Below are 22,584 nucleotides of genomic sequence, written 5' to 3'. Positions count from 1 at the left end.
AAAACTATGCGGTGTGCTGGTTAGGTGTTCTGTTTTTGTTTTTGTTTTTTGTAAATTGAACACAGGCTAGAGTCATTTGAGAAGAGGGAACTTCAACTGAGAAAATGTCCCCATCAGACTGGACTGTAAGCAAGTTGTGGGGGCATTTTCATGATTAACGATTGATGTGGTAGGGTCCAGCCCACTGGGCAAGTGGGCCTAGTTTGTATTAAGAAACTAGGATAGCAGGGCAGTGGTGGTGCACACCTTTAATCCCAGCAGTCGGGAGGCAGAGGCAGGTGGATCTCTGTGAGTTCGAGCCCAGCCTGGTCTACAGAGTGAGTTCCAGGACAGCCAAGGCTACACAGAGAAACCCTGTCTTGAAAAACCAAAAAAAAAAAAAAAAAAAAAAAAACAAAAAAACCAAAAAAAAAAAAAAAAAGGTAGGCTGAGCAAGGTGCAGCTTTACTCCATGTTTCCTGTCCTGACTTCCCTCAATGATAGACTGTGATAGGGGCGTGGAAGCCAAATAAACCCTTTCCTCCCCGTGCCGCTTTGGGTCAGAATGTTTTCTCACAGCAGCAGAAAGCTAACTAGGACATGAGGTTTGTAAGTTGGCTTTGAAGCTTTAGTATTAAACGCTGCTCTACGATAACAGTCCTATGCGTCCTGTCATTTGTGTTGTTATAAGTCATAGGCTTAAATCTTATAATAAAGGAATTTCATCTTCCAAAAATCTTATCTCATGACCCTAATCTGAAAGCACACTACAGATTTAATGGATGACTAGTCAATTATTCATGTCTGTCAGATGTGACAAGCCAATGGGGTTGTTCACTGAGACCGTGTCTGAAAACCTACTATACGCTACAGTGGCCACCACCAACTCTACCTAAATAAGAAATCTGCAGTTAATAATCTTAAATTATGCTGGGTTGCCTTCCTTGCTCAGCCTTAATACAAGGCCTCAACTTGATAGGCCATGCTTTGTTGGCACCCATGGGAGAACAGAAACAGAGGTGGATTGGGGTGGCACGGGGGTGGGGGGGTTGGGGGGGTGGGGGGGAATGGGAGGAGAGGAGAGAGGGGAAACTGCAATAAGGATGTAAAATAAATGAAAAAATTTAATTAATAAAAAAAAATCAAGTTATTCTTCTAACTTTTATGGTCAGAAGCTTAAAACAAAACTTAAAATATAAGTATAAAACTTACTGTATACTTTGCTATACTGTAACAAATTACATTGAAAACAGCCAAGGAATATTCAGGCCATTTCTTTTTTCAAGGAATTATTTATGGGGCTCAATGGAATAGTTCTATTTAGTGTGTACTTACTTACACTATGTCTTATTTTGTGGGAGTATTATCAATCTTAACATATATGAATGAAAAAAATCTTTTAACCTAATATTTAATGAAAGATATCAATTCATTTATAATATTCATTCTAAGGTTAATGGTTTGCATAAACATGAACATATAAAAGGAAAAGTTTTCTTAGGTAATGTTAGCTCATGTTAGTCTAAAATATTGGCTCCGGCTAAGAAAAATAGCAATGGCTTAATGGAGTAATTGATATAGGCAGGTGGGAGATGGCCAGCTGATTTGAAAAATTCATGCTTTAAGGAGGAAAATTACAAAATGACCATTCTAAATACCTTGATCATAGCAGCAATAATAAATTGGATAATTTGCCTTGAATTTGAATAATTTAGAATTCAAGACAAGGCAATGCAGCTGCATGCAAATGAAGTAACTGTCAGTTGTTTTCTGTCTTCCAGGAAGGAGTCATTTGTTACTGGTTTATTATGAGGAATGAGACTCAGCAAGCAGACGGCTTCTAAGAACCAGCTACGTACACCATTTAATAACAAAATTCACTGAGGACAGGAATGGTGCAGAGAGCTATGCTCCCGGTGTGCTAACAGGTGAGGGTGAGATGCTGACAGTGACGGAAGCCGAAAGCTTCCCTTCCTTCCTAGTCTTCTCCCTTGGCTACTCTGGGAAGGAAGGAGACAGGGGTCTCTGAAAGCTCATCATCAAGAGATACCTCGATATTTCCATTCAGTCCTAAATAGGCTAGTAAGGCAAAAAGAAGCCGAAGAACACCGAATGCTCCTCAAGCTCCAAGGTTCCAGCTACGAAGAATGGATGCTTAGGAGACTGGACTTGACCTCATTAACCACTTAATTCTGGGTCCACCCTGGTTCTCTATAATGAACAGATGACAAAGATTAGAAAAGGAAACTCATGGTCACATCCAGTGATGAGATTTCTCGTAGCTCTTTTAAGTAAAAGCATACCAAAGAAATGCAAAGACCTAGGAGGTTTAACTGAAAGTCAGCTAGCTTGTGTTGTCTGACAAGTCTTTCTACCACACACTCGGCTATAAGGAAAGCTATGGGAGTCTCCCACAGGGAGTGGCTGCCTTCAATCACTGAAGTCCAGGTCTAAGACAAATAACCTTCTCCCTTTGCAGGACTAGTCTGTGGCTTTTTTTTCCACCTCTGGGATCGTGTCTTGCTTATATAGCCCAAGCTGGCCTAGAAAACTCTATGTGTAGTCCAGGTTGGCCTTGAACTCACTATCCTCATATTTTAGCCTCTTGAGCACTGGAATTACAGATGTGTATCACCCTGCTAGACTTTAAGGGCCAGCTTTCAGAATATACTCTCTGGAGCCTGGCAAGGTGGATCATGCCTATAATTCCAGCACTCAGAAGGCAGGGACAGGCAGGAAGGGCGGGAATTCAAAACTAGCTTTGGTTGTATGTAAGTTTGAGGCCAGTTTGGGCTATATGAAACTTTGTCTCTGAGAGACATGTTTTCATTTATGAGGAAATGAAGAAGGCTTTACAATAAGCTCAAATGTTGTCAGTGAGGAAGCAGACCATTATGCCATAACTTTTACAAACATGATAAAAATGTTTAAATGGTTAACTGGCAATCCATATGCAAAGTAAATGTAAACGTAACTTCCAGGGCCTCAACAGATAGTCTACCAACACAAATCAGACTTCTACAAGGGTCAGAGGATATGTAAAAGTGGTAACTACTTAATGATGACGGGATTTGGCTATGAGCGAAGATCGAGTGTTGACTTTTTATTTTTTCAGGCTGTTTCCCTAAGGTAGTTATAATTGTTACTAATACTCAGTGATTCAGCCTGTTACCTACGTCACAGTATCTAGTTTCAAAAACCTGTTATTGTATTTGCTTATGTGTGATATATGTATTTGTTTATATGGGTGTGTGCACAGGTTCATGTGGATGCATTGTATGTGTGTGTGCTCCTGTGTGGAAGCCAGAAGGATGACATTTGCTTTTGGAGACAAGTCTTTTACTGAACCTGGGCCTCATAGACTTGGCTAGCCCGGCTGACAAACGAGCTCCAGGTCTTCCCGTCTCCACTGCACTCCAAGCACTGGGGTTACAGGTATTCACTGTTTTATGGAGGTGCTGGAGATCTGAACTTGGGTCCTCATGCTTGCGCAACGGGCACTTTACCGACTGAGCCATCTCCCCAGGGCCAGCATCTAGCGTCTTATAGCCAAGATAAGAACACTATATAGGAACTGGGTTACCGAGCCAGTCTTTCCACCTCTTTGGGATTCTTCTTGAGACTCTTGTCAATGTTCACAGAAGATCAATTTGGACTTGCTTAGCTAGTTGTCTTTAATGTCATAGCACAAAGAATAAAATGGTCTCTAACTTCTGTAGCACTTTTAGGTAACTGCTTCATTCACATTACATGACTAAAATGGCTGAAGATATGAGCTAAGCAAATTTTAAAATATAAGCTAAAGGGCCAGTGAAATGACTCACCAGTAAAAATGTTTGCAGTCAAGCCTAGTGATCTGGGTTCAATCCCTGGAACCCACATGATGGAAGAAAAGAACTGATTTCATACATACCATGGCACACACGTGTCATGTTACATGCACACTGTGGCATATATGCAACACACACCTACTTACCCATATCCACACATGCATACATCCATACAAGGTAAAGAAATTAAAGTGTAATAAAAATTTAATATAAACCAAATAATTTTAGGGTAATACTTTTCAAACTAATGTATTTTGCTAAGTAGTACTTTAGGGACCCCAGAGTCTGTGCTTAGTTTTAAGAATGTTAATACTTGCCTGCTCATGGATTATGTCAGACAATTCCTTTACCATGTCTCTAAAATTGGATTTTAGCCCTTCATGGTACTCGACTTGATCCTCTTTAATTAGCCGCTCATTTAGTTCGAGTGCGATGCTACATGCCTGTATGAATTTCCTGTGGATGAACATGAAAACACAAAAGATTAAAGTTTTGTTACTTATTCTTACAAAGTATCACCAACCATCAGTTTGACAATTTACTTTGACTATGACTTTTGTAAAGAAAGATTGGAATTTTCCCCTTCCTCACCATTAGTTATGGTCACTTCTTAAGTCTCAAATACACTTTAACTTTATTTTTATCTTTCTTCTCTGCTTTCTGATCTGTTTTAAAACGTGGCTCAGAACCTGGTGCATGTCTTTTAATACCATCACTCAGTAGGCAGGTGGGTCTCCGTGAATTTGAGCTCAGCCTGGTCTACATAGCCAGCTATGGGCTAGCTTAGGCTATGTACTGAGACCCTGTCTCAATCCAAAACAAAAATCAATACCTGGGAAGCTTAATGGAGTTATTTCCTGTCACTCATTCAAAAAGAATTCATTTGGGGCTTACTATTTGGTCAGTAATGTTGTGTATTACAGGTGTGAAATACTTTGGCTGGTAGGAATAGGGACACAGAGTAGAGGAACTACCATAAAAGTCTCACCCCCCCATTATTTCTTATGTTTATATTAATTTTTATTCATTTATTTTTCATGTGTTTAATGCATACAATTAAGAGTGGATGCACAAGCGGAAAAAGTACCCCATGTTTTGTATTCCTGTCATAGCAACTAGTAGAGTCTTCTGTACATGCCAGGCATATACTATTAATAAATACTGGCTACTCTGCAACCTGGAATAGATGATGGCTCGCGGACAGAAAAAGTAAATGATAAAAGTCAGGAGCAAACAAACGTATAGGTTACTATCTTTCTCCTTAGTCTACTTTACTCAATTTGTCCTCATGTTCTATAATTAAATTCTGTTTATATACGAAGGAGACTTGTTTTTTTTCCTGACCGTTCAGACATGCCTTAACTTACAGGGCTCCTGACTGCAGACAAGCTAAGGCATTCTCCAGACCTGCAGAGTCCAAGTGGAAGTGAGAACACAGGGAGAAGAAGGAAGTCTGTGCAACCTTTCCAGCTCCACTTCGCTCCTTCCCTAAATGGTCTGAAATGCTATAATGCAAGGTCAATCGGGCAAAGAGGGAAATCATGTAATGAATGTAGGCTTGTGTTTGTGTCACTTAAAATATCCAAAGCAATAAAGTAAGCTGGCATATTTAATCCCTTGGGTCACAGGAGCAGTGTTAGTACCTCAGAGCATGGAACAGATCATATGGTTCCTGACTACTTAAAGTGCCGTTTGGAGGTCAACTAATCAGTGCAAATGCAGAACGCAGAGAATGCCCTTACTTGGTAAACATTTGTATGGCTGTTTTTTGAAGAAAATGGAAGAAAAGAATAGATGTATGATCTGAAGACTAACACTTACCTAAACATGTCTTTCAACTCATTCACTTTCTTAGGGGGATACTTGGTAGCTTGACTTTCACTTAGGAAAGCCCTCGCATAGGCTAATGGACCAGCATTGACCTAAATTACACAAGAGAAAAAAATGACAGTGTGGCCAGCATGTAATCATGAGGAGATTTTGCATTTTCCTTTTCATTAGAACCTCCAAGGGCTGAGGGGATAGCAGATCCACAATAAAATACAGAAGAAACCCACAGCTTAGAGATCTATTTATTATGCTCATGAGACGTTTGTGTGAAAAATCATTAACTAAAGGGATTAATCTGGTAAAATTGATACACCAATAAATTAGTTAATGATTTCTGACATATAAATACAGGGCTTGGCTGGTCTTAGAGGTTTATGTTAAAGTCCTCTGACATAATACACAATTTATAGAAATTGAATGTGATTTATTTCTTACGTTCAAAAGAATACAGATCTTTTTTCACACCCAATAAGAACATAACACACAACTGGAGTTAGTGCTTGCTCTGTGCCCTTACGAAAGTGAGAGAAACAGCAAAAGCATTTTTGTGCTTATTGGGCAACCAACGTACCTGCACAGAGACACAGCCCTGCAACTTCAGCTGAAGCTGAATCATGTCCACATCAGCCGAGGAGCAAAGCTTGTGCAGCTCTGCAGTTTTATCTTTTATTTCATCAGTAGCAACATCAATTGGTTTTAAATTCACCTGCTGTTCACAGGTTATAGGAATCCTCTTTTTCACATATGGAAATGAGTTTGAAGCTACGAAAAGGCAAAGACCAACTTTAGAAAACCTTTTATTCGGTGGAATTCAAGGAAAAAATAAACAATCACCTTGTTTATACCTTCTACTTTTTCTAGAAAAATTCCTTAGGGTGTCAACCAGTTCCTTCTGCTTCGAGATGAAAGATAAATTATCTTTATGAGACACCTTTAAGCAGTTAGGAGTGACATATGGAGAAACGATGGTTTATTACAAGGACATGTTTGTATAAACTTGTAAAATAACAAGTGATTAACATTTCAGTTAGGTGTTCCTGCTGGCCAGCTGGTACTTGTGTATAGGAGAAAGCACCAAGACAGATATGAAAGTAACACAAAGATTCCTACTCACTGGTCAAGATGGTCCGGCGTTTACACTGTTCTTCTATGCAGCCTTGCTTTTTTCCTGATAAGGTATAAGGGGCCTCAAAAACAAATCTGTTGATATTATGATTTCTTTCAAACTCTGTTTTTCTTTCTGTGAGTTCTTTGTCATCGAAATAGGGCTTCACATAAGTGACTTGTATATGAGCAAATTTTGGATCAAGTTCTTTGGCATTTACCTATAAAGAAAGTTGTTTGTCTTTTTAAGAAACCAAAATCAATGGAAAGAAAATAGAAGTATAGCTTACTGCTTTGAGACCACACTAGAAACATTGGCATTACAATGTGCTCCTGATTGACTAGAAAACTACCTAGGGGAAATCGGAGCTGTGTTTTACAGAGAACTTGTTTATGATTATAAGGGAGGTACAGAAAATCTATAGAGATTACAGAAATACAGGAAGAACAGAAAACACCACTGTAATCTTAGCCCTCAGCAATTAGCATTATCCACATTTCACACATTTCTTTCCATTTGTTTCTATGCATATGTATTATGAAAACTGAGATCACACCAAGCAGTTTTGTAACCTGATTCCTTAAATACTTATTGAAATAGTTCTGCAATATGTAAATCTACCTCAATAAAAAGATAATATAAGTACTATAGTTTATATTGGAGCATTGACACTATTTATTTACATTATTTGAAACAGGATTTCATGTTGTATCTCAGGCTGGCCTGGGATTCATTAGGTAACTCACAGTAGCTTTAAACTTGCAGTTGTCCTCCTACTTTAGCCTCTCCAGTGTTAGAATTATAGGTGTGAACCACCACACGTGGCCTGATATGACTTTTAATGGCTGAATGAATACACATGAGTTACTGGATCATTCCCTTTCTAGCAGACACACTGGAAATTTTCTAACACTTTGCTTGCTATTGAAAGTCATACTTTGGTGAACATTCTTGAATTTATAAGTGTGTTTTTTTGTTCTGATTGTTTGCCTTAGGATACATTTTTCTTAGAAAAAATGTTCAGTTCAAAGATTTATATAGCTTTAAGGATTTTAATAAACTACCCAACTATGCCACAAAGTAGCCTACCAATCTGGACAGCCACAAGCAGTGTTTGATATATCATGAGTAGATATTTTTAAAAAGATTTTATTATTTTTACATTTTTATTTTATGTGTATAAGAGTTTGCCTACATGTATGTATGTGCACCGTGTGCATGCAGTGCTCGCCAAGGCCAGAAGCAAGCATCAAAATCACTGGAACTGGAGTTAAAGATGGTTGTGAGTCATCAGGTGGGTGCTGGGAACCAAGCTGGGTCCTCTACATGAGAAGCAGGGGCACTTAACCACTGAGACACCTCTTCAGCCTTCAAGAGTAGTATTCTTGCCTACATCAGTTTAATCCTAGCCAGCAGAGGAAAGGGATCACAAGAAAACACAGGGATTCTATATGGAAGACAGAGAAGTTTAGTTGTAGGGTTGGGGATGTAATTCAGCTGCGAGAACGTTTGCCTAGCATGTATAAGGTTCTTGGTTCAATTGCCAGTAACAACAACAACAAAACACAAAAGTCTAGTATAGTTGCTGGCCATTTCATGAGGCATCTAAACTCCATGCCAAATATTGCTGCTGCTGTCCTTGCTGAAGGTTCGTTCACCTGTGGATTCTCAACCAATGGCATTTCTCCTGAACTCCAGACAAAACTCCGGATCTGTTTTCCATGTTTTCCCGACAAAATCTGCCTTGTGTCCTGGGTGCTGGTGACCTGCTTACTATCTTGGCCATTTATCAGTTATGTTTGTCTGTGTTTAGTGAGAAAAAAAGAAACAAACAAAACCAACAAAACTCTCCCTGCGAACAGTCTTTGCATCTTTTCACTCTCCACATATGCAGGGGACGGTATGTCTTAACACTGGCTAATTTGTTTAAACCCCTTCTATTTACTTGGCCCTCTCTGGAAACATTAACCTTTCTTTCCTGTTACACTTATCTTAGCCAAAAGACTCAGAAATAATTCTCTCACATTTAAAAGCTGGAATTTTCTAGAAAAACCTCAGTCGAAGTAATTATTTAGCTAAGATGAAACATAAATAGGAAATAAAAGGACAAGTAGTACTAGTACTACACAGTGTACATATGAATAGCAAAAAAAAAAATCCTTCCTAGCCAAGTCTCTAGGCCCATTTCTCAGGGATAGTCATGAACAACACTTTTTTTTTGTATCTCTGACTCTAGATATTTCCTAAACTTGTATAGATAAGTTTATGTGGATTTCCCGTTTTGATACAAATGTACTTACTATCCCTACTGTCCTGCATCTTGCTTTTTTCTTCTCTTTTTTTTTTTGGTTTTTTTGAGACAGGGTTTCTCTGTGTAGCTTTGTGCCTTTCCTGGAACTCACTTGGTAGCCCAGGTTGGCCTTGAACTCACAGAGATCCGCCTGCCTCTGCCTCCCAAGTGCTGGGATTAAAGGCGTGTGCCACCACCGCCCGGCGCATCTTGCTTTTTATTCTCTAATGACATACTTTGCTATCGTCCGTCCTACTGATATGATAAATCCTTCATGCTGCCAGACATGGTGGCTATTAACACCTACACTACTAGCACTTGTGAAACTGAAAGTGCTCGAAGCCGACCTGGTCTACACAGGGAGTTCCTAGCCTTGGTCTCAAGCCGCCCCCCCCCACCCTCCCCCAAGGGAAAAACCGCAATAAAAATAAATCACTCTTTTCATTCCTAGGCAACTATACATTATATATCACACTACTATACATTATTAGTAGTATTCTCATGCAGGTAGCTATATGAGTATCAGGCTCTTCCCAGGCTTTTATAGCACGAAACTTCTTTAGACAAATAGCATTACAAAATAAATGTACATATAATACATTTAAATGACACTTTTGGGCCAAAGGACACACATACATTTAAGAAACTTCTATTCAAATCGCCTGTGCCTTCAAGCAGATTTTGTTCTTTGGCAAGCACAGTGACTTGTTTTTGGTTTGGTTTTGCTTGACATGGTAGCTCAGGCTCATAATCTGTTCCTCTTCCCCTACCTCCCCAAACACACACACACACACACACACACACACACACACACACACACACACACACACAAATGCTTTTAATTTTACTTTTGAACGTTAAAAATCGAATTCCTTATATCAAGTGGCAAACTAGTTGCCTAGATCCTATGAATTACCCTTCTGCAGCTTTTAAACCATCTCAGGATGACTTGTGACAGCAAAAACAACATAATGCTAGGCCATTCCTTGTTATGTTATGTTAGTTAGGAACAGCCAGAAGGCAACCATTTAGAGGAAATAGTAATGTATACTTATAGTTTTGGCACTCAAAAGGTAGAGGCAGGTCCTGCAGTTTAGGCCTGCCTAGGTCAGATCCTGTTAAAAAAAAAAAGTGCTTGGCCAGCATGAGTGTTGTGTAACAACTTCCTAAAGGGTAAAGTCCTCCACCTTGATCCCTAAGATACAGGCTATTCTAAAGGAGGTGAAACCTTCCATTCATCAAGAGACACAATGTTCTTGGACATAAAATATTCCATCTTGCAGGAAAGCTTAGTTAAGGAAGTAAAGAACTCAAAAGCCTCATGGGGTCCCTGAAACTGACCATATTCACTAGGTCTCTCCTTTGCCAAGCATATGTAAGGGCTGCTGAGAGACATTCACAGACAATCAGCTGCTGGGAGTGGCTCAGCCCACATGAGCTGCCTGAAAGAGACACTTTCTAGTCTGTGGAGCTGCCTCCTTTGTGAGCTGTCATTTAGAGTGGCCTTTTGGTGATACATCTGTCTTCGAGTCATTTCTAGTCTAGTAACTAACATCTCACCTATATTCCTATAAATAACCCTGATAAAACTCGCTGGTTTAACAAACTGAGCTTGGGTGACATCCTTACTTGGGCCAATCATTGGTTTTCTATCTGGGATGAGTAGGTGTTTGTTCATGTCTCCCTGGGAATAGTGACATACAACACTGGGTTACGTAGGGAATTCCAGACCAGCCTGAGCTACAAAGTAAGAGCTTGTCTCATGATAAAGCAAAACGAAACGACAGAAAACAAAAGTCTGCACTTGTGAAGTACAGATGCAGTGTTTTCTGAACATTTCAGATGCACGGTTGGTTGACTCTGTGGCTGTAGAATCCACAGCTACCGGGGAGGGGGTGGGGTGGCTACATTTTTATACAAACAGGAATGGCTTCTTGTACAGAAGTACAGAATGACGTCAGGAGTCCTGATGGTGGTTTATCAGCAGCAATATTGGGCTGGTTTTTGGAGGCAGAATGAAAGAGAAAGATGCATGTGGTCCAGAGAGTCTGGCTCACCCGTTACTTCTACAGCAGTTAACGTGGGCATGAACTGAGACTCTGCGGCTACAAGGACAGGGAATTTTCTACTATCAATTTCATGAAAAACACAAAACTAATGAAACTATAGAGAAGTAGAGAGGTATTGCCAAATATTCATTTGGAACCTTTTGTCACATCTACTTTTAAAGGTCTTAAACCTAAGTTCAAGATAACACCATTCCCAAGAGATACAGGCATGTCTAGGAAGTGAAAAGATGAGATTTTTCTCTGTCAGTGATGTCTACTTGATTTCAGGTGCTTTGTTGAAAGTTACTGAGAAATGTAGCCACAAACTCTGTACAGTGGAAGTACTTTCCTTTCTACCTCAGTAATGAACTCTCATCCTGGCAACTGTTAGGTCAAAGGCATTCCGACCGATTTCCCAAAGGCTGTCTAGAAGGAGTAGTGCATTCCTTACTACACAGCCTCTCTTGCTAGAATTCTTCACACCTTGTTATGGTAGGGCCTAATGGGATGGATGATATTTGGGGCAAGACCAAAAATGTCTCTCTGGAAACTGACTTCACTGGAAATGCACAGCACTAGGGACGTTGAAAGGGGAGCACTGTTGTAAGCTCGAGACCAGCCCAAAACCAAAACAAAACATTGGGGGGTTGGGAGCTGCAGTAAAACCTTTGACAGTACAGGCATGAGGACCTGAGTTGGAGCCCTAGAACCATATAAAAAAAAAGCTGGGTGTGGCAGTGCACACCTGTAATCCTTGTCCCAGAGATATAGAGACAGCAGAATCCCTAGGTTTGTTGGCCAGCTAGGCTAGCTAATTTGGAGAGCTCCAGGTTCAGGTAGATAATGACTGAAGAAGACACTGACTTCTCCCTTCCACATGCATGTGTTCACATGTGCATATAATCACATATGTACACATGTAAAATAGTAACAATAATAAAATGTAAGTATGGTCACTCTTGTTGAATTAGGGTTATTTTTAGCATAATAAAACAGCCCTCTGTACCTCTGGATGATTTTACTCATACAATAGTCAACTAAGAATCATGCTGTACTTAATATGAAGGTTTGTGTATAGTCTTACTGTAGCATGCTATGTTGTGTTTGGTTGGTATCTCTGGGAGGACTGCTCTTTTGTTTGAAGGGAAACGGGGAGGAGTGGATCTGGGGGAGAGAGGAGGTGGGGAGAGGACTGGGAAGGGTGAAGGGAAGGGAAACTGTGGTTGGGATGTAATGTATGAGAGAAGAATAAAAGAAAAAAGAATCATGCTGTAGAACTGAATGTTCAACAGCTAAACTGTATTAATCATCGTCTCTTCTATTATTATTATTATTTTTTTTTACAAGATAAGGTTTCTCTGTGTAGCTTTGGAACCTGTCCTGGAACTCACTCTGTAGACCAGGCTGGCCTTGAACTCACAGAGATACGCCTGCCTCTGCCTCCTAAGTGCTGAGATTAAAGGCGTGCGCCACCACTGCCCAGCCTCTTCTATTATTATTAATGAATGCTCTTAATGTAATTATATAGTCACTTTCTACACAGTAACTCATTTAATGAAGAAGATACTATTGTCTTCATGCTACCATTGAGAAAAGTCAAGCACAGATGGGGTAAGTGATTTTCCTATAGTCACACAGTTAGCAGAGAATGAAGACTTGAGTGTTGGCCCCCTTGACTTCAAAGGCTCCACTCTTTCTGTCACTATCTAACAGGCTCTACTTCTATGCTTCTATCCCACATATCAGGAGCAATGTACAGAGCCTGGAACAAATGAACAGTGATTTCCAAATATATGACACAAGTTACCTTGTCTGAATCCTGAATTATTTTGACATTTTCAGTACCAAATTTTTCACCATACAGTTTCACAAGTCTCAAGGAAATCTCTGAAAGGCCTGTGAGCTTGGGTTCTTTATAGATGTACTCTTTTCCATCTTCTTCTTCAAAAAAAGACTATTATAAAAGTAGACAAATAGTATGTGAAAAAAAGTATTCCAGGAAAATCTGCATAACTAGTGACAATATATTTGAATACACTTAAAATAATACTTATTAATATTAGCTTTAACATATTTATGCTGGCTGTTCTATGTCACCTTGACATAGCTAGAATAATTCGGGAAGTTGGAACCTCAATAGAGAAAATGCCTTATCAGATAGCCCTGTGGGGCATTTTCTTAACTAATGCTTGATGTGTGAGGGCCCAACTCACTGTGAAGGTGTACTAACCCTGGGCAGGTGGTCCTGGGGTCTACAAGAAAGCAGGCTGAGCAAGGTATGGGGAGCAAGCTAGTAAGCAGCATTCCTCCACGGCCTCTGCATCAGTTCCTGCCTCCAGGTTCCTGCCTTGAGTTCCTGCTCTGACTTCCCTCAGTAATGGAGTATGGTCATAGTTGCAACTGAAATAAACCCTCTCCTCCACAAGTTACTTTTCGTCATGGTGTTTTATTACAGCAATAGAAATTCTAAGACAATATTAATACTTTAATTTTAGTATATTAATAATATAAGCCACATGCATATATTCAACCTTCTAACTTCGAATAAGTGAAAATTGTCAAATGCACAAGTACACAAACATATTGTCTGAAAGAGGGAGGTGTAATCTGGAAATATTTTTTATTTTTATTAAGTAGTCCCATGTTAGATTTTCTTCCTTCTGTGTGTATTCAAATTCATAAATATATGAACATATTATTGGTAGGAAGAGGAAACTAACATGGATATGTTTTTTATTTTCATTAGGTTTCCATATTAATGTCTTTCTTCCATGTGTTCTTTTTTAACAGATTGTTTGTACTTTTTAAATTTTTTAATTATTTATTTTATTCTTTTATTTTATGTGCATTGGTGTTTTTGCCTGCATGTGTATCTGTGTGAAGGTGTCAGATCTCCTGGAGTTGCAATTACAGACAGTGGTGAGCTGCCATATGGGTGCTGGGAATTGAACCCAGGTCCCCTGGAAGAGCAGCCAGTGTTCTAAACCATTGAGCCATCTCTCCAGCCCCCTTCCATGTGTCTTTAGTCTGTCTTGTGTTACAAAGCTTTAACGACTAGATACTTAATGTATATTTCAGAAGCTTAACAGAAAACTAAACTGAGTTAGAAATCCACACCTTGCATCCCTGACCTAATTAGACAGGAGAAACAAAGTGAATGAGAACATTACAAAAGGAGCTTTCTGCTGTGCAAAAAGCAAGACAGAATCCCAGAAGCAACAACTGTCCAAAGGCCATCTAATAAGTCAAAGGAGAATATTTAAAAAGCCAAACAGCTTGATGAACCAACTTTACTAAAGCACACTTACCTGGCCGTAAAAGGCAACTCTGAAGAAAGTACCTAAAAGTCGTTTTTTGGTGTGCATAACCTCCAAAATTTTTGTGTAAGCGCCATGAAGAGTTCTATAGACTTGAGTCAGTTTCTGAAAAATGAGAATATGTATTTGTGGTTTTGTCAGTCATTAAGTGTCATCAAGATCAACGTGCAAGAGTAAAAAAACCACCAATGTTTAGGTTTTTATTTTAAAGTAGATTTCTTTTGCTTGCTTATTTTATTTTATTTTTGAGATGGAGTCTTGCTATATAGGCCAGGATAGGCTGGTACTGTAGCTAGAGTTTTCCTGCCTTGCCCACAGTCAGGACAAATCTCTGTCACCCGCCAGTCCCACAGCCACTCAGACCCGACCAAGTAAACACAGAGACTTATATTGCTTACAAACTGTATGGCCATGGCAGGCTTCTTGCTAACTGTTCTTATATCTTAAATTAATCCATTTCTATAAATCTATACCTTGCCATGTGGCTCATGGCTTACTGGCATCTTCACATGCTGCTTGTCATGGCAGCGGCAGCGGGCAGTGTCTCCCTCCACCTTCCTGTTCTCTCAATTCTCCTCTCTGTTAGTCCCACCTATACTTCCTGCCTGGCTACTGGCCAATCAGTGCTTTATTTATTGACCAATCAGAGCAACACATTTCACATACAGACCATCCCACAGCATGGTACTCACTTCATTACCTGGCTATCCTGGGCTATTAGCAAGGCATCATCTCAAAAGTTGCAATAAAGGGGATCAGGCTGCAGCTGAGTGGTAGAGAAATTACCTAGCATGTATGATGGCCTGGGTTCAATCCCCAGAAGTGTAAAACATTTTATAGTATGTGAATATGGGAGTTCTACCTAGTTATGTATAGATTATTAAATTCTTTTTATTTAATTTCCATGTGTGTGTTTTGCCTGCATGTATGCCTGTATACCACAAAGATCAAAAAAGGGCATCGATCCCCTGGAGGTTTGGTAGTTTTTACAATTCAGGGAATAAACTTAACATTTCGACTATGGAATATCTTGGAGATAGAGCATGAGCCTAGCATGCCCAGTGTCCTGGGGCTTATCCCTGGCACCACAAACAAAAAGGATATTTATTCTATGATAAAATTCCAATGTCACAATACAATGAACCACCTATTTTCTTCAGAAGACACCAGAGTGAAAAAACAGGAACAACATTATGTACGGAAGGTAATAATGCCAATGTGTCCATGGCCTACCTCAAACTCACGACGTTTCTCATAAATTGGAATAATCAACTTGGATATCTCAGAAATGACTTCATAACGCTCTGCCTTCCACAAGCCGTCCACACACTGTTCTAGTAACTCCAGCAAAACCTCCTGCATTAAGAGAAATATTCAATTGGATATTAAACTAGCTTTAGATAAATCAATTTCAAACCATTTTAACTTGGAACAAACAAAATGGGCTACGTTCAAGCAAATGCACAGAGGTATACACACACACACACACACACACACACACACACACACACACACACACACACACATGTATATATTGAGACAGGGTTTCTCTGTGTAGCTTTGCGCCTGTCCTGGAACTCACTCTGTTGGCCTCGAACTCATAGAGATCCACCTGGCTCTGCCTCCCGAGTGCAGGGATTAAAGGCATGCACCACCACTGCCCGGCTGCACAGAGTTATATTTGTATGAGCACATCTTCCCCCTCTCTACTTCTTTCTTTTGAAACAGGACCTAGGCATGAAGCCCAGGCTGTCTGTCCTCCAACCGGTGAGCTTTCCACCTCAACCTCATTGAATGCTTAGATTACAGATATGTGCCAGCATAGACTGCTACATGGCAGTATTTTCTAAATCAAATGTTACAAGTACTGGAAAATTAGAAATATTTCTGAAATATGAAACCAATGTCAACAGTAAATTATATTTGTTTTGTTTATGTGAAAATGGAGACTTTACTTGCAGATAATATCATGGTGAATTAAATCTTTTGGTTGTTCCAAATTATGGACTAAGTTGACCTGAAAGTCGAAGAATGATTTACTAGGGGATGGAAATCATGCCAGGGTGAGACAGGGCGAGTGGTGAGGGTGGAAGAGGGTGTGGCTGGATATCAATGAATGATGTATGCACACATAGAAATATCATAATGAATCCTATTTATATATATACATATATATCATGTTTTAATAAAAGTAATTAATAGAGAATGTATAAATACCTAACAAGGCAAATTTCACTAAGCTTGTACATGTCCATTGCTATTCTTTCATATTGAAACAATATTTGCATAGAATATTAGTCTAAAGAGAATTAGACAGTTTTTCAAGCTATTGCATTAGTGATTTAGGTCTTCTTTAAACTGATACAATCCAGGGAAAGAACTCTTCCTATGATTTGAACATTAGGGATAGGATAATATCCTATGATAGAGCTCTCGCACCTTCTAGAATTGTAACAGCTGCTTGAGACAGTTTTGTGAAGCATCATCTCATGTTCTCAACAATAAAAAGATGAGGCCAATTGCTGTGCTGTTGACTACAAGTTCTAGTAACTTGTTTTCCTTCAGATCTAGGGAACTGATTGCCAAAATGGCCTGCTTGTCGCTTAGACAATCGAACTCATCCTCTAGTTCCCATTCCTATTTAGCAGGTGGCAATAATCTATAATTACTTAGGTGGAAATTAGGTGCAGTTTTGACTTTATCCTGGTATGCGTTGAATTGTATTCCCCTAAATGGTAAGCTGAAGTTCTTACCTGCCTCAGAATGTGACCTGATTTGAGAAAAGGTTGTTATAGATACAATCGATTAAGATAAATATACTGATACAAGGTGAGCCCTCAAGACAGTATGGCTGGCATCCTTAAAATAAACTGCAGGTGTCCAGGGAAAATACAATGTGACTACAGAGACAGAGACAGAATCCATGCAGCTGTAAGGAATGCCAAAGACCAACAGCTGTAAGCAGAAGGCAAGAAAGGCCTCTCCCTGATGATACCTAGGTTTCAGATTTCGAGACTCCAGAACGGTGAGGTAATACATTTTTGTGTTTGAAGCCACCTACTTTGAGCTACTTTGATAAGGCAGCCCTAGCACTATGCTCTTCATATTTGCTCCCCTCAGATTCGCATGGGAAAATTCTAACCTTCCAGATGATGCTACCAGAAGGTGAGGCAGTTTGGGGTGATGATGTCATAAGGCAGAGCAACGATGAATAAGATTTCAAGCACCCTTTCAAAAGAAATCCCAGAGACCTAGCGCATCCCTTCTACCATGTAAGGGCACAGCAAACAGGGGCCATCTACGAACCGGGAAATCTGTCCTCCCTGGATACATTACCCACTAGTGCTTTGATTTTGGACTTCCCATCCTCTAGTTCTCTGAGAAATTCATTCCTGCTGTTAATAAGCTACCTAGTCTATGGTGTTATGTTATAGCAACTGGGTGCTAAATAGTTTTAGACAAATCAATTTCCAACCATTCTAACAATCTAGGAAACTAATACAATCTCTTCCTTCACTCATCCTCTGAGCTTATTCCCAAGCCCTGTCACTTTAACTTCCTAGGTGCTTCTCAAATATGACCCATTTCCTCCATTTCTCCGTTTATTGCTAAGACTCAAGACTTCGCTACCTTTTCCCCTAACTGATCTTCCTGACTCCAGCCTTGGCACTTCCCACTACATCCTCTACAGATAGACCACAGGGTTCTGATCATGTCACTGAAAACCTAAAAACATGCCATCACTCACAGAACAAGGGGCAATCTCCTTCATGTGGCACACGAGGGTTGCAATGATATGGTTAACGCTTCTATGATCTCCTCATTCAACAAGCCAAGTGCTCCAATAACAGAGAAAAGCTTACTAGTAATTCTCCTGAAATATCCTCTGCCCTTCAAGCACCTCTTTAGAATAGCTTAGGTACTACCCTCCTAGATGTTTTTCCTGTTCTGGATAAGGAAGGCAAGGTACAAATACTTTGTTTCCCATTCTATGAATCAATGGGGTAAATATTTATAGTTCTACAATATTTGCACACTGTCTAGGTAGCTGACATTCCAAATAAGCTGTGATTCTTTAAGGGTGGGAACAACCTTATTTATCTAGACTGCCTTCTTTTGTAACTCATAATCAATGTGAATACTTGAATAAAGAATCAGCATATTAACATTCACTGGCTATATTAAGAATTTCAGTAGACTGGGCATGGAGGCACATATCTCTAATACTAGCTCTCAGGAGGCAGAAACAGATTGATCTCTGTGAGTTCCAGGCCAGCCTGGTCTACATGGCAAGTTTCAGGCCAGCCAGGGATACATAGTGAGATCCTGTCTCAAAATACCAAAAAGTCAGTTAAAAACTAATGGTGTTTATTTCAGGAATTGAAAGTTGTTTAGTAATTATTTTTTTAAAAAGCTCAAGAAATATACCACTACATAAGCCTAGTAAAAGAAGTAAGTGCAGAAAAAGGTGTTTAATCAGATACATACAAGTAACATACAACTTGAACAGATTGTATATATGCATTTAGAAATACACACACACACACACACACACACACACACACACACAACAACAGTGAAAGAAAATGAGGCCATGAATTTGAAAAAGTGGGGGGATACACAGGAAAGTTTGAAGGGAGGAAAGAAAAGGGGGAATGTTGTAGAATATTATTTTAAGGTGTGTTACTTTTGTTTATGTTGCATTTTTTAATTCTGTGAAGCTGTGATACTTTGCTTGTGTAAAACATCTGATTGGTCTAATAAAGAACTGAACGGCCAATAGCTAGGCAGGAGAAAGGATAGGAGGAGCTGTCAGGCAGAGAGAATATATAGAAGGAGAAATCTAGGAGAAGGAGATCTAGGAACCAGAGAAGGAGGAAGACTCCAGGGGCCAGTCACCCAGCTACACAGCAAGCCACAGAGTAAGAGTAAGATTTACAGAAGTAAGAGAATGGGAAAAGTACAGGGGCAAAAGGTAAATAGGATAATTTAAGTTGAGGAAAGCTGGTAAGAAATAAGCCAAGCTAAGGCCAGGCATTTATAATTGAGAATTCGTCTATGTGTGATTTATTTGGGAGCTGGGCGGCAGGCTCCCCAAAAAAGAGTAAAAACAAACAACAGCAGGGGAAGTGATATAAATAGATTATAATCTCAAAAATATTAAAAATAAATCTTTAAAATTATATCAATATTTTCTTAAAAAATCAGTATCTGTTCATAATAGTAAAAAAGAATTCTGGGTGAAAATGAATACAAGGGACCTTCCTTGATCTCAAAGAACATCTACTACACACTTAAGGCCAAACAGTATTATTGTAAACCTGGGGACAATGCAAGGATGTACACTCACCATTTCTGTTCAGTACCACCCTAGAGGTCTGAGCTGGTGAAATAAGGCAATCAAAAGAAAAAAGGCATACAGACTGACAAAAGTAAAATCGTGTTTCTGTGGCATGATTGCATATGCCCTAAATCACAGAGAATACACAGATGATTACAGAAAAGCTGACAAGCCAATTTCTTTGGGGGCAGAATCTCCTTATGCTGCTCAGGTTAGCCTAGAATTTGAGATCCTTTCTGCCTCTGCCTTCTAAGAATTGGGATTACAGTATTTGCTACCATGCCTGGCTCATGGCAACTGCTATAAAATATAATTTTATGGGATAGTACTCTACTTCAATCTCTGCTTCTGTGTGTTTCTTTCTTTTGCTCATATTTCCAGCCTTTGTGAACTCTTGTCCATGTTCTGTCTGTGTTGTTCTGGTCTTTACTTGCTTTTATACTCACCTTGCTTTGGCTCTGACAAGGCTATAGCTTGCAGATGTTTATTTCCAACCTGATGTCCCTTTATATTCAATTCTGCATTTCATGCAGTCTGATTATTTCCATTTTGATAACCTTTCACCTCAAATTCTAGTTTCTTTTAAAACAGCACTCATCAGTAATCCAGTCCCCAAAAGACAAATATGGCATCTGTTCACTTGTATGTTGTATTAGCTGTTAAGTCTGTGATAAGCAGTCTACAATCCATATAACCACAGAGATTAGGTATAGAGTAAGGGACTCGGGGTAGGATTGGATCACCTTACAAAGGGGAAAGAGAATAGTTATGAATTTATGGATGGATGGGGGGGAGTTTACTGGAACAGGAGGATCAAACAGGAGGGGGAGGAAAGGGTAGGTTAAGGGGGGAATATGGTGAGGGACAGCTAAAACTAAGGGCTATTTGAGGGTTATATTGAATCCTAATACAGTAGAAGCTTCCTAAATTATATACATAAATAAATGCAATCTATATGGAATCATCGAATAATGGCGGGGACAAAGCCCCAGCTAGACATCTCTTGCCACCAAATGAAACCTCCACTGCTAGGAATGGGTTACATCTACTCAAGTTGTTGGCCAAAGAGGCCCCATGGGAACCACCAAACAACCCAGGCTATTGCCAAGGCTATCATTTGCTGTTCACAAACTGATGGTAAGGTCTTATTACTGAAGACAGCACATAATTCACTGAAAACAGAGAAGTCAAGCTTGTGCCTCTCTAGAGCCTCCACTCCTATTGACTAGTGTTCATAGGACACTGGACGGCACTCTGTATGCTACCAGAGGAGAAAGGTAAACAATCAAGCCACAAACCTTGTCATCTACAATGGTGATCTGTCTATAAGATGCACTGGTGCAATCAGAGCACAAAAGTTGTAGGAGGAACCAACCACTATCTGATTAGAAGGAAGGCCTATTTCATGATGGAACCCATATCCAGCACTGCCTGGTGACCAAGAACCTGAGACTAGATAGACCATGGACCTAGGGGATAACTGAATACTACAGTTCTGGTAGAGAAATGTAGCAATCAAAGGACTCCCAGCGATATTCTGCTATATTCATAGATAAATATTTTGTCAACCATCATCAGAGAAGCTTCTCTCTTCAGTAGCCTCGGGAACAAATACAGAGACCCACAACTGGACAATGTGCAAAGAATGAGAAAGCTTGGAATACTCCATCCTAAATGGGAAGTCTCCCTCAAATCCCTCCCCTCAGGGCTCAGGGAACCCTGCTGAAGAGGAAGCAGAAAGATTGTAAGAGCTGGAGGGGATAGAGGACACCAAGAAAACAAGGCCTTCTATGCACAGGAGGGCTGATGTCCATATGAGCTCACAGAGACTGTACCATTCTCCAACAGTCTCTCCCTGGATATGCAAACCACACTTAAGGGCAGGCCTCATGCTCAGCAGTACACAGCCAACACAAAACAACCTCAATGGTATTTTTGAAGTTTTTTTTAACCTTACAGATATTTTGTTCATATATTACAGGTTCAGTTTGTTTTTATGGGTTTCCTGTGTGTGAATGTATGCGTCAGCATCTGTACGTTTCTTGTGCATTTTCTTTGGTACTTTTTTTTTGTCTTATTCTGGTTTGTTTGTTTTTATTTCATCTCATTTTGTTATTAATAATATTAGTTTTAGATACTTGTTTGTATTCTAAAAAAAGAGGAAAGAAAGTATGGATTTGGGTGGGTGGGGAAGTGGGGAGCATCTGGGAGGAATTGGGGTGGGGAAACTGTGATCAGAATACATTGCACGAAAAAAATCTATTTTCAATAAAAAAAGAAAAGTTTCTAGAACTGTTATGTCACATTTACCCTTTTTAACGCTTGGCATTTAGAATTTTATTTTATAGGCGGTATCTTTTATTTTACAATATTTTTATTTCTTCTTGGAAGGCAGTAGACTTCTTTGCAACACTGTCATGTCTACCTATCATGTATTCTCGTGATATGCACTCCCCTCTTCTCCTATCCTCTATCATGTAAATAAAAACTTGATAGTTCAATTATATATCTCTTTTAAAGATATTTGCTGGTATATAAGTATAATAATATTTATTTATTGAATTATTTTCTGCATGTAAATTCCACTCAAATATATAATTAAAACTCATTTTTACAGTTAAAAAAATAAGTACTCATCCCTTTCCCTGCAAATAATAGCTATCATTTTCCCACAATTCCCAAATCTCCCTTAAGCATCAATTCTTTCTTTTTCCCTTCCTACTGTATTTCCTAGGTATTTTTTGTTTTGTTTTGTTTTGATTTTTGGTTTTTGAAGACAGGGTTTCTCTGTGTAGTTTTGGTGCCTGTCCTGGATCTTGCTCTATAGACCAGGCTGGCCTCGAA

At 39.4% G+C, this 22,584-nt stretch overlaps 1 protein-coding gene across 1 annotated transcript in view; it reads right to left on the bottom strand.

The window, feature by feature from the left end:
• Positions 1 to 22,584, bottom strand: part of Dock11 (dedicator of cytokinesis 11) — a 138,366-nt gene that overhangs the window by 1,446 nt on the left and 114,336 nt on the right. Inside the window, exons 47-53 of the mRNA XM_059251530.1 lie at positions 15,633 to 15,755; positions 14,391 to 14,504; positions 12,890 to 13,036; positions 6,754 to 6,964; positions 6,211 to 6,401; positions 5,631 to 5,731; positions 4,127 to 4,265 (exon numbers count right to left, since the gene is read on the bottom strand). Coding sequence (XP_059107513.1) covers positions 4,127 to 4,265; positions 5,631 to 5,731; positions 6,211 to 6,401; positions 6,754 to 6,964; positions 12,890 to 13,036; positions 14,391 to 14,504; positions 15,633 to 15,755 — 1,026 coding nt within the window. The remainder of the gene's footprint in view (positions 1 to 4,126; positions 4,266 to 5,630; positions 5,732 to 6,210; positions 6,402 to 6,753; positions 6,965 to 12,889; positions 13,037 to 14,390; positions 14,505 to 15,632; positions 15,756 to 22,584) is intronic.

Source organism: Peromyscus eremicus, chromosome X (genome assembly GCF_949786415.1).
Source record: "Peromyscus eremicus chromosome X, PerEre_H2_v1, whole genome shotgun sequence".
NCBI classification, from domain to species: Eukaryota; Metazoa; Chordata; class Mammalia; order Rodentia; family Cricetidae; genus Peromyscus; species Peromyscus eremicus.
Note: the sequence above shows the minus strand (reverse complement) of the source record. Positions and strands in the feature narration are given on the sequence as shown.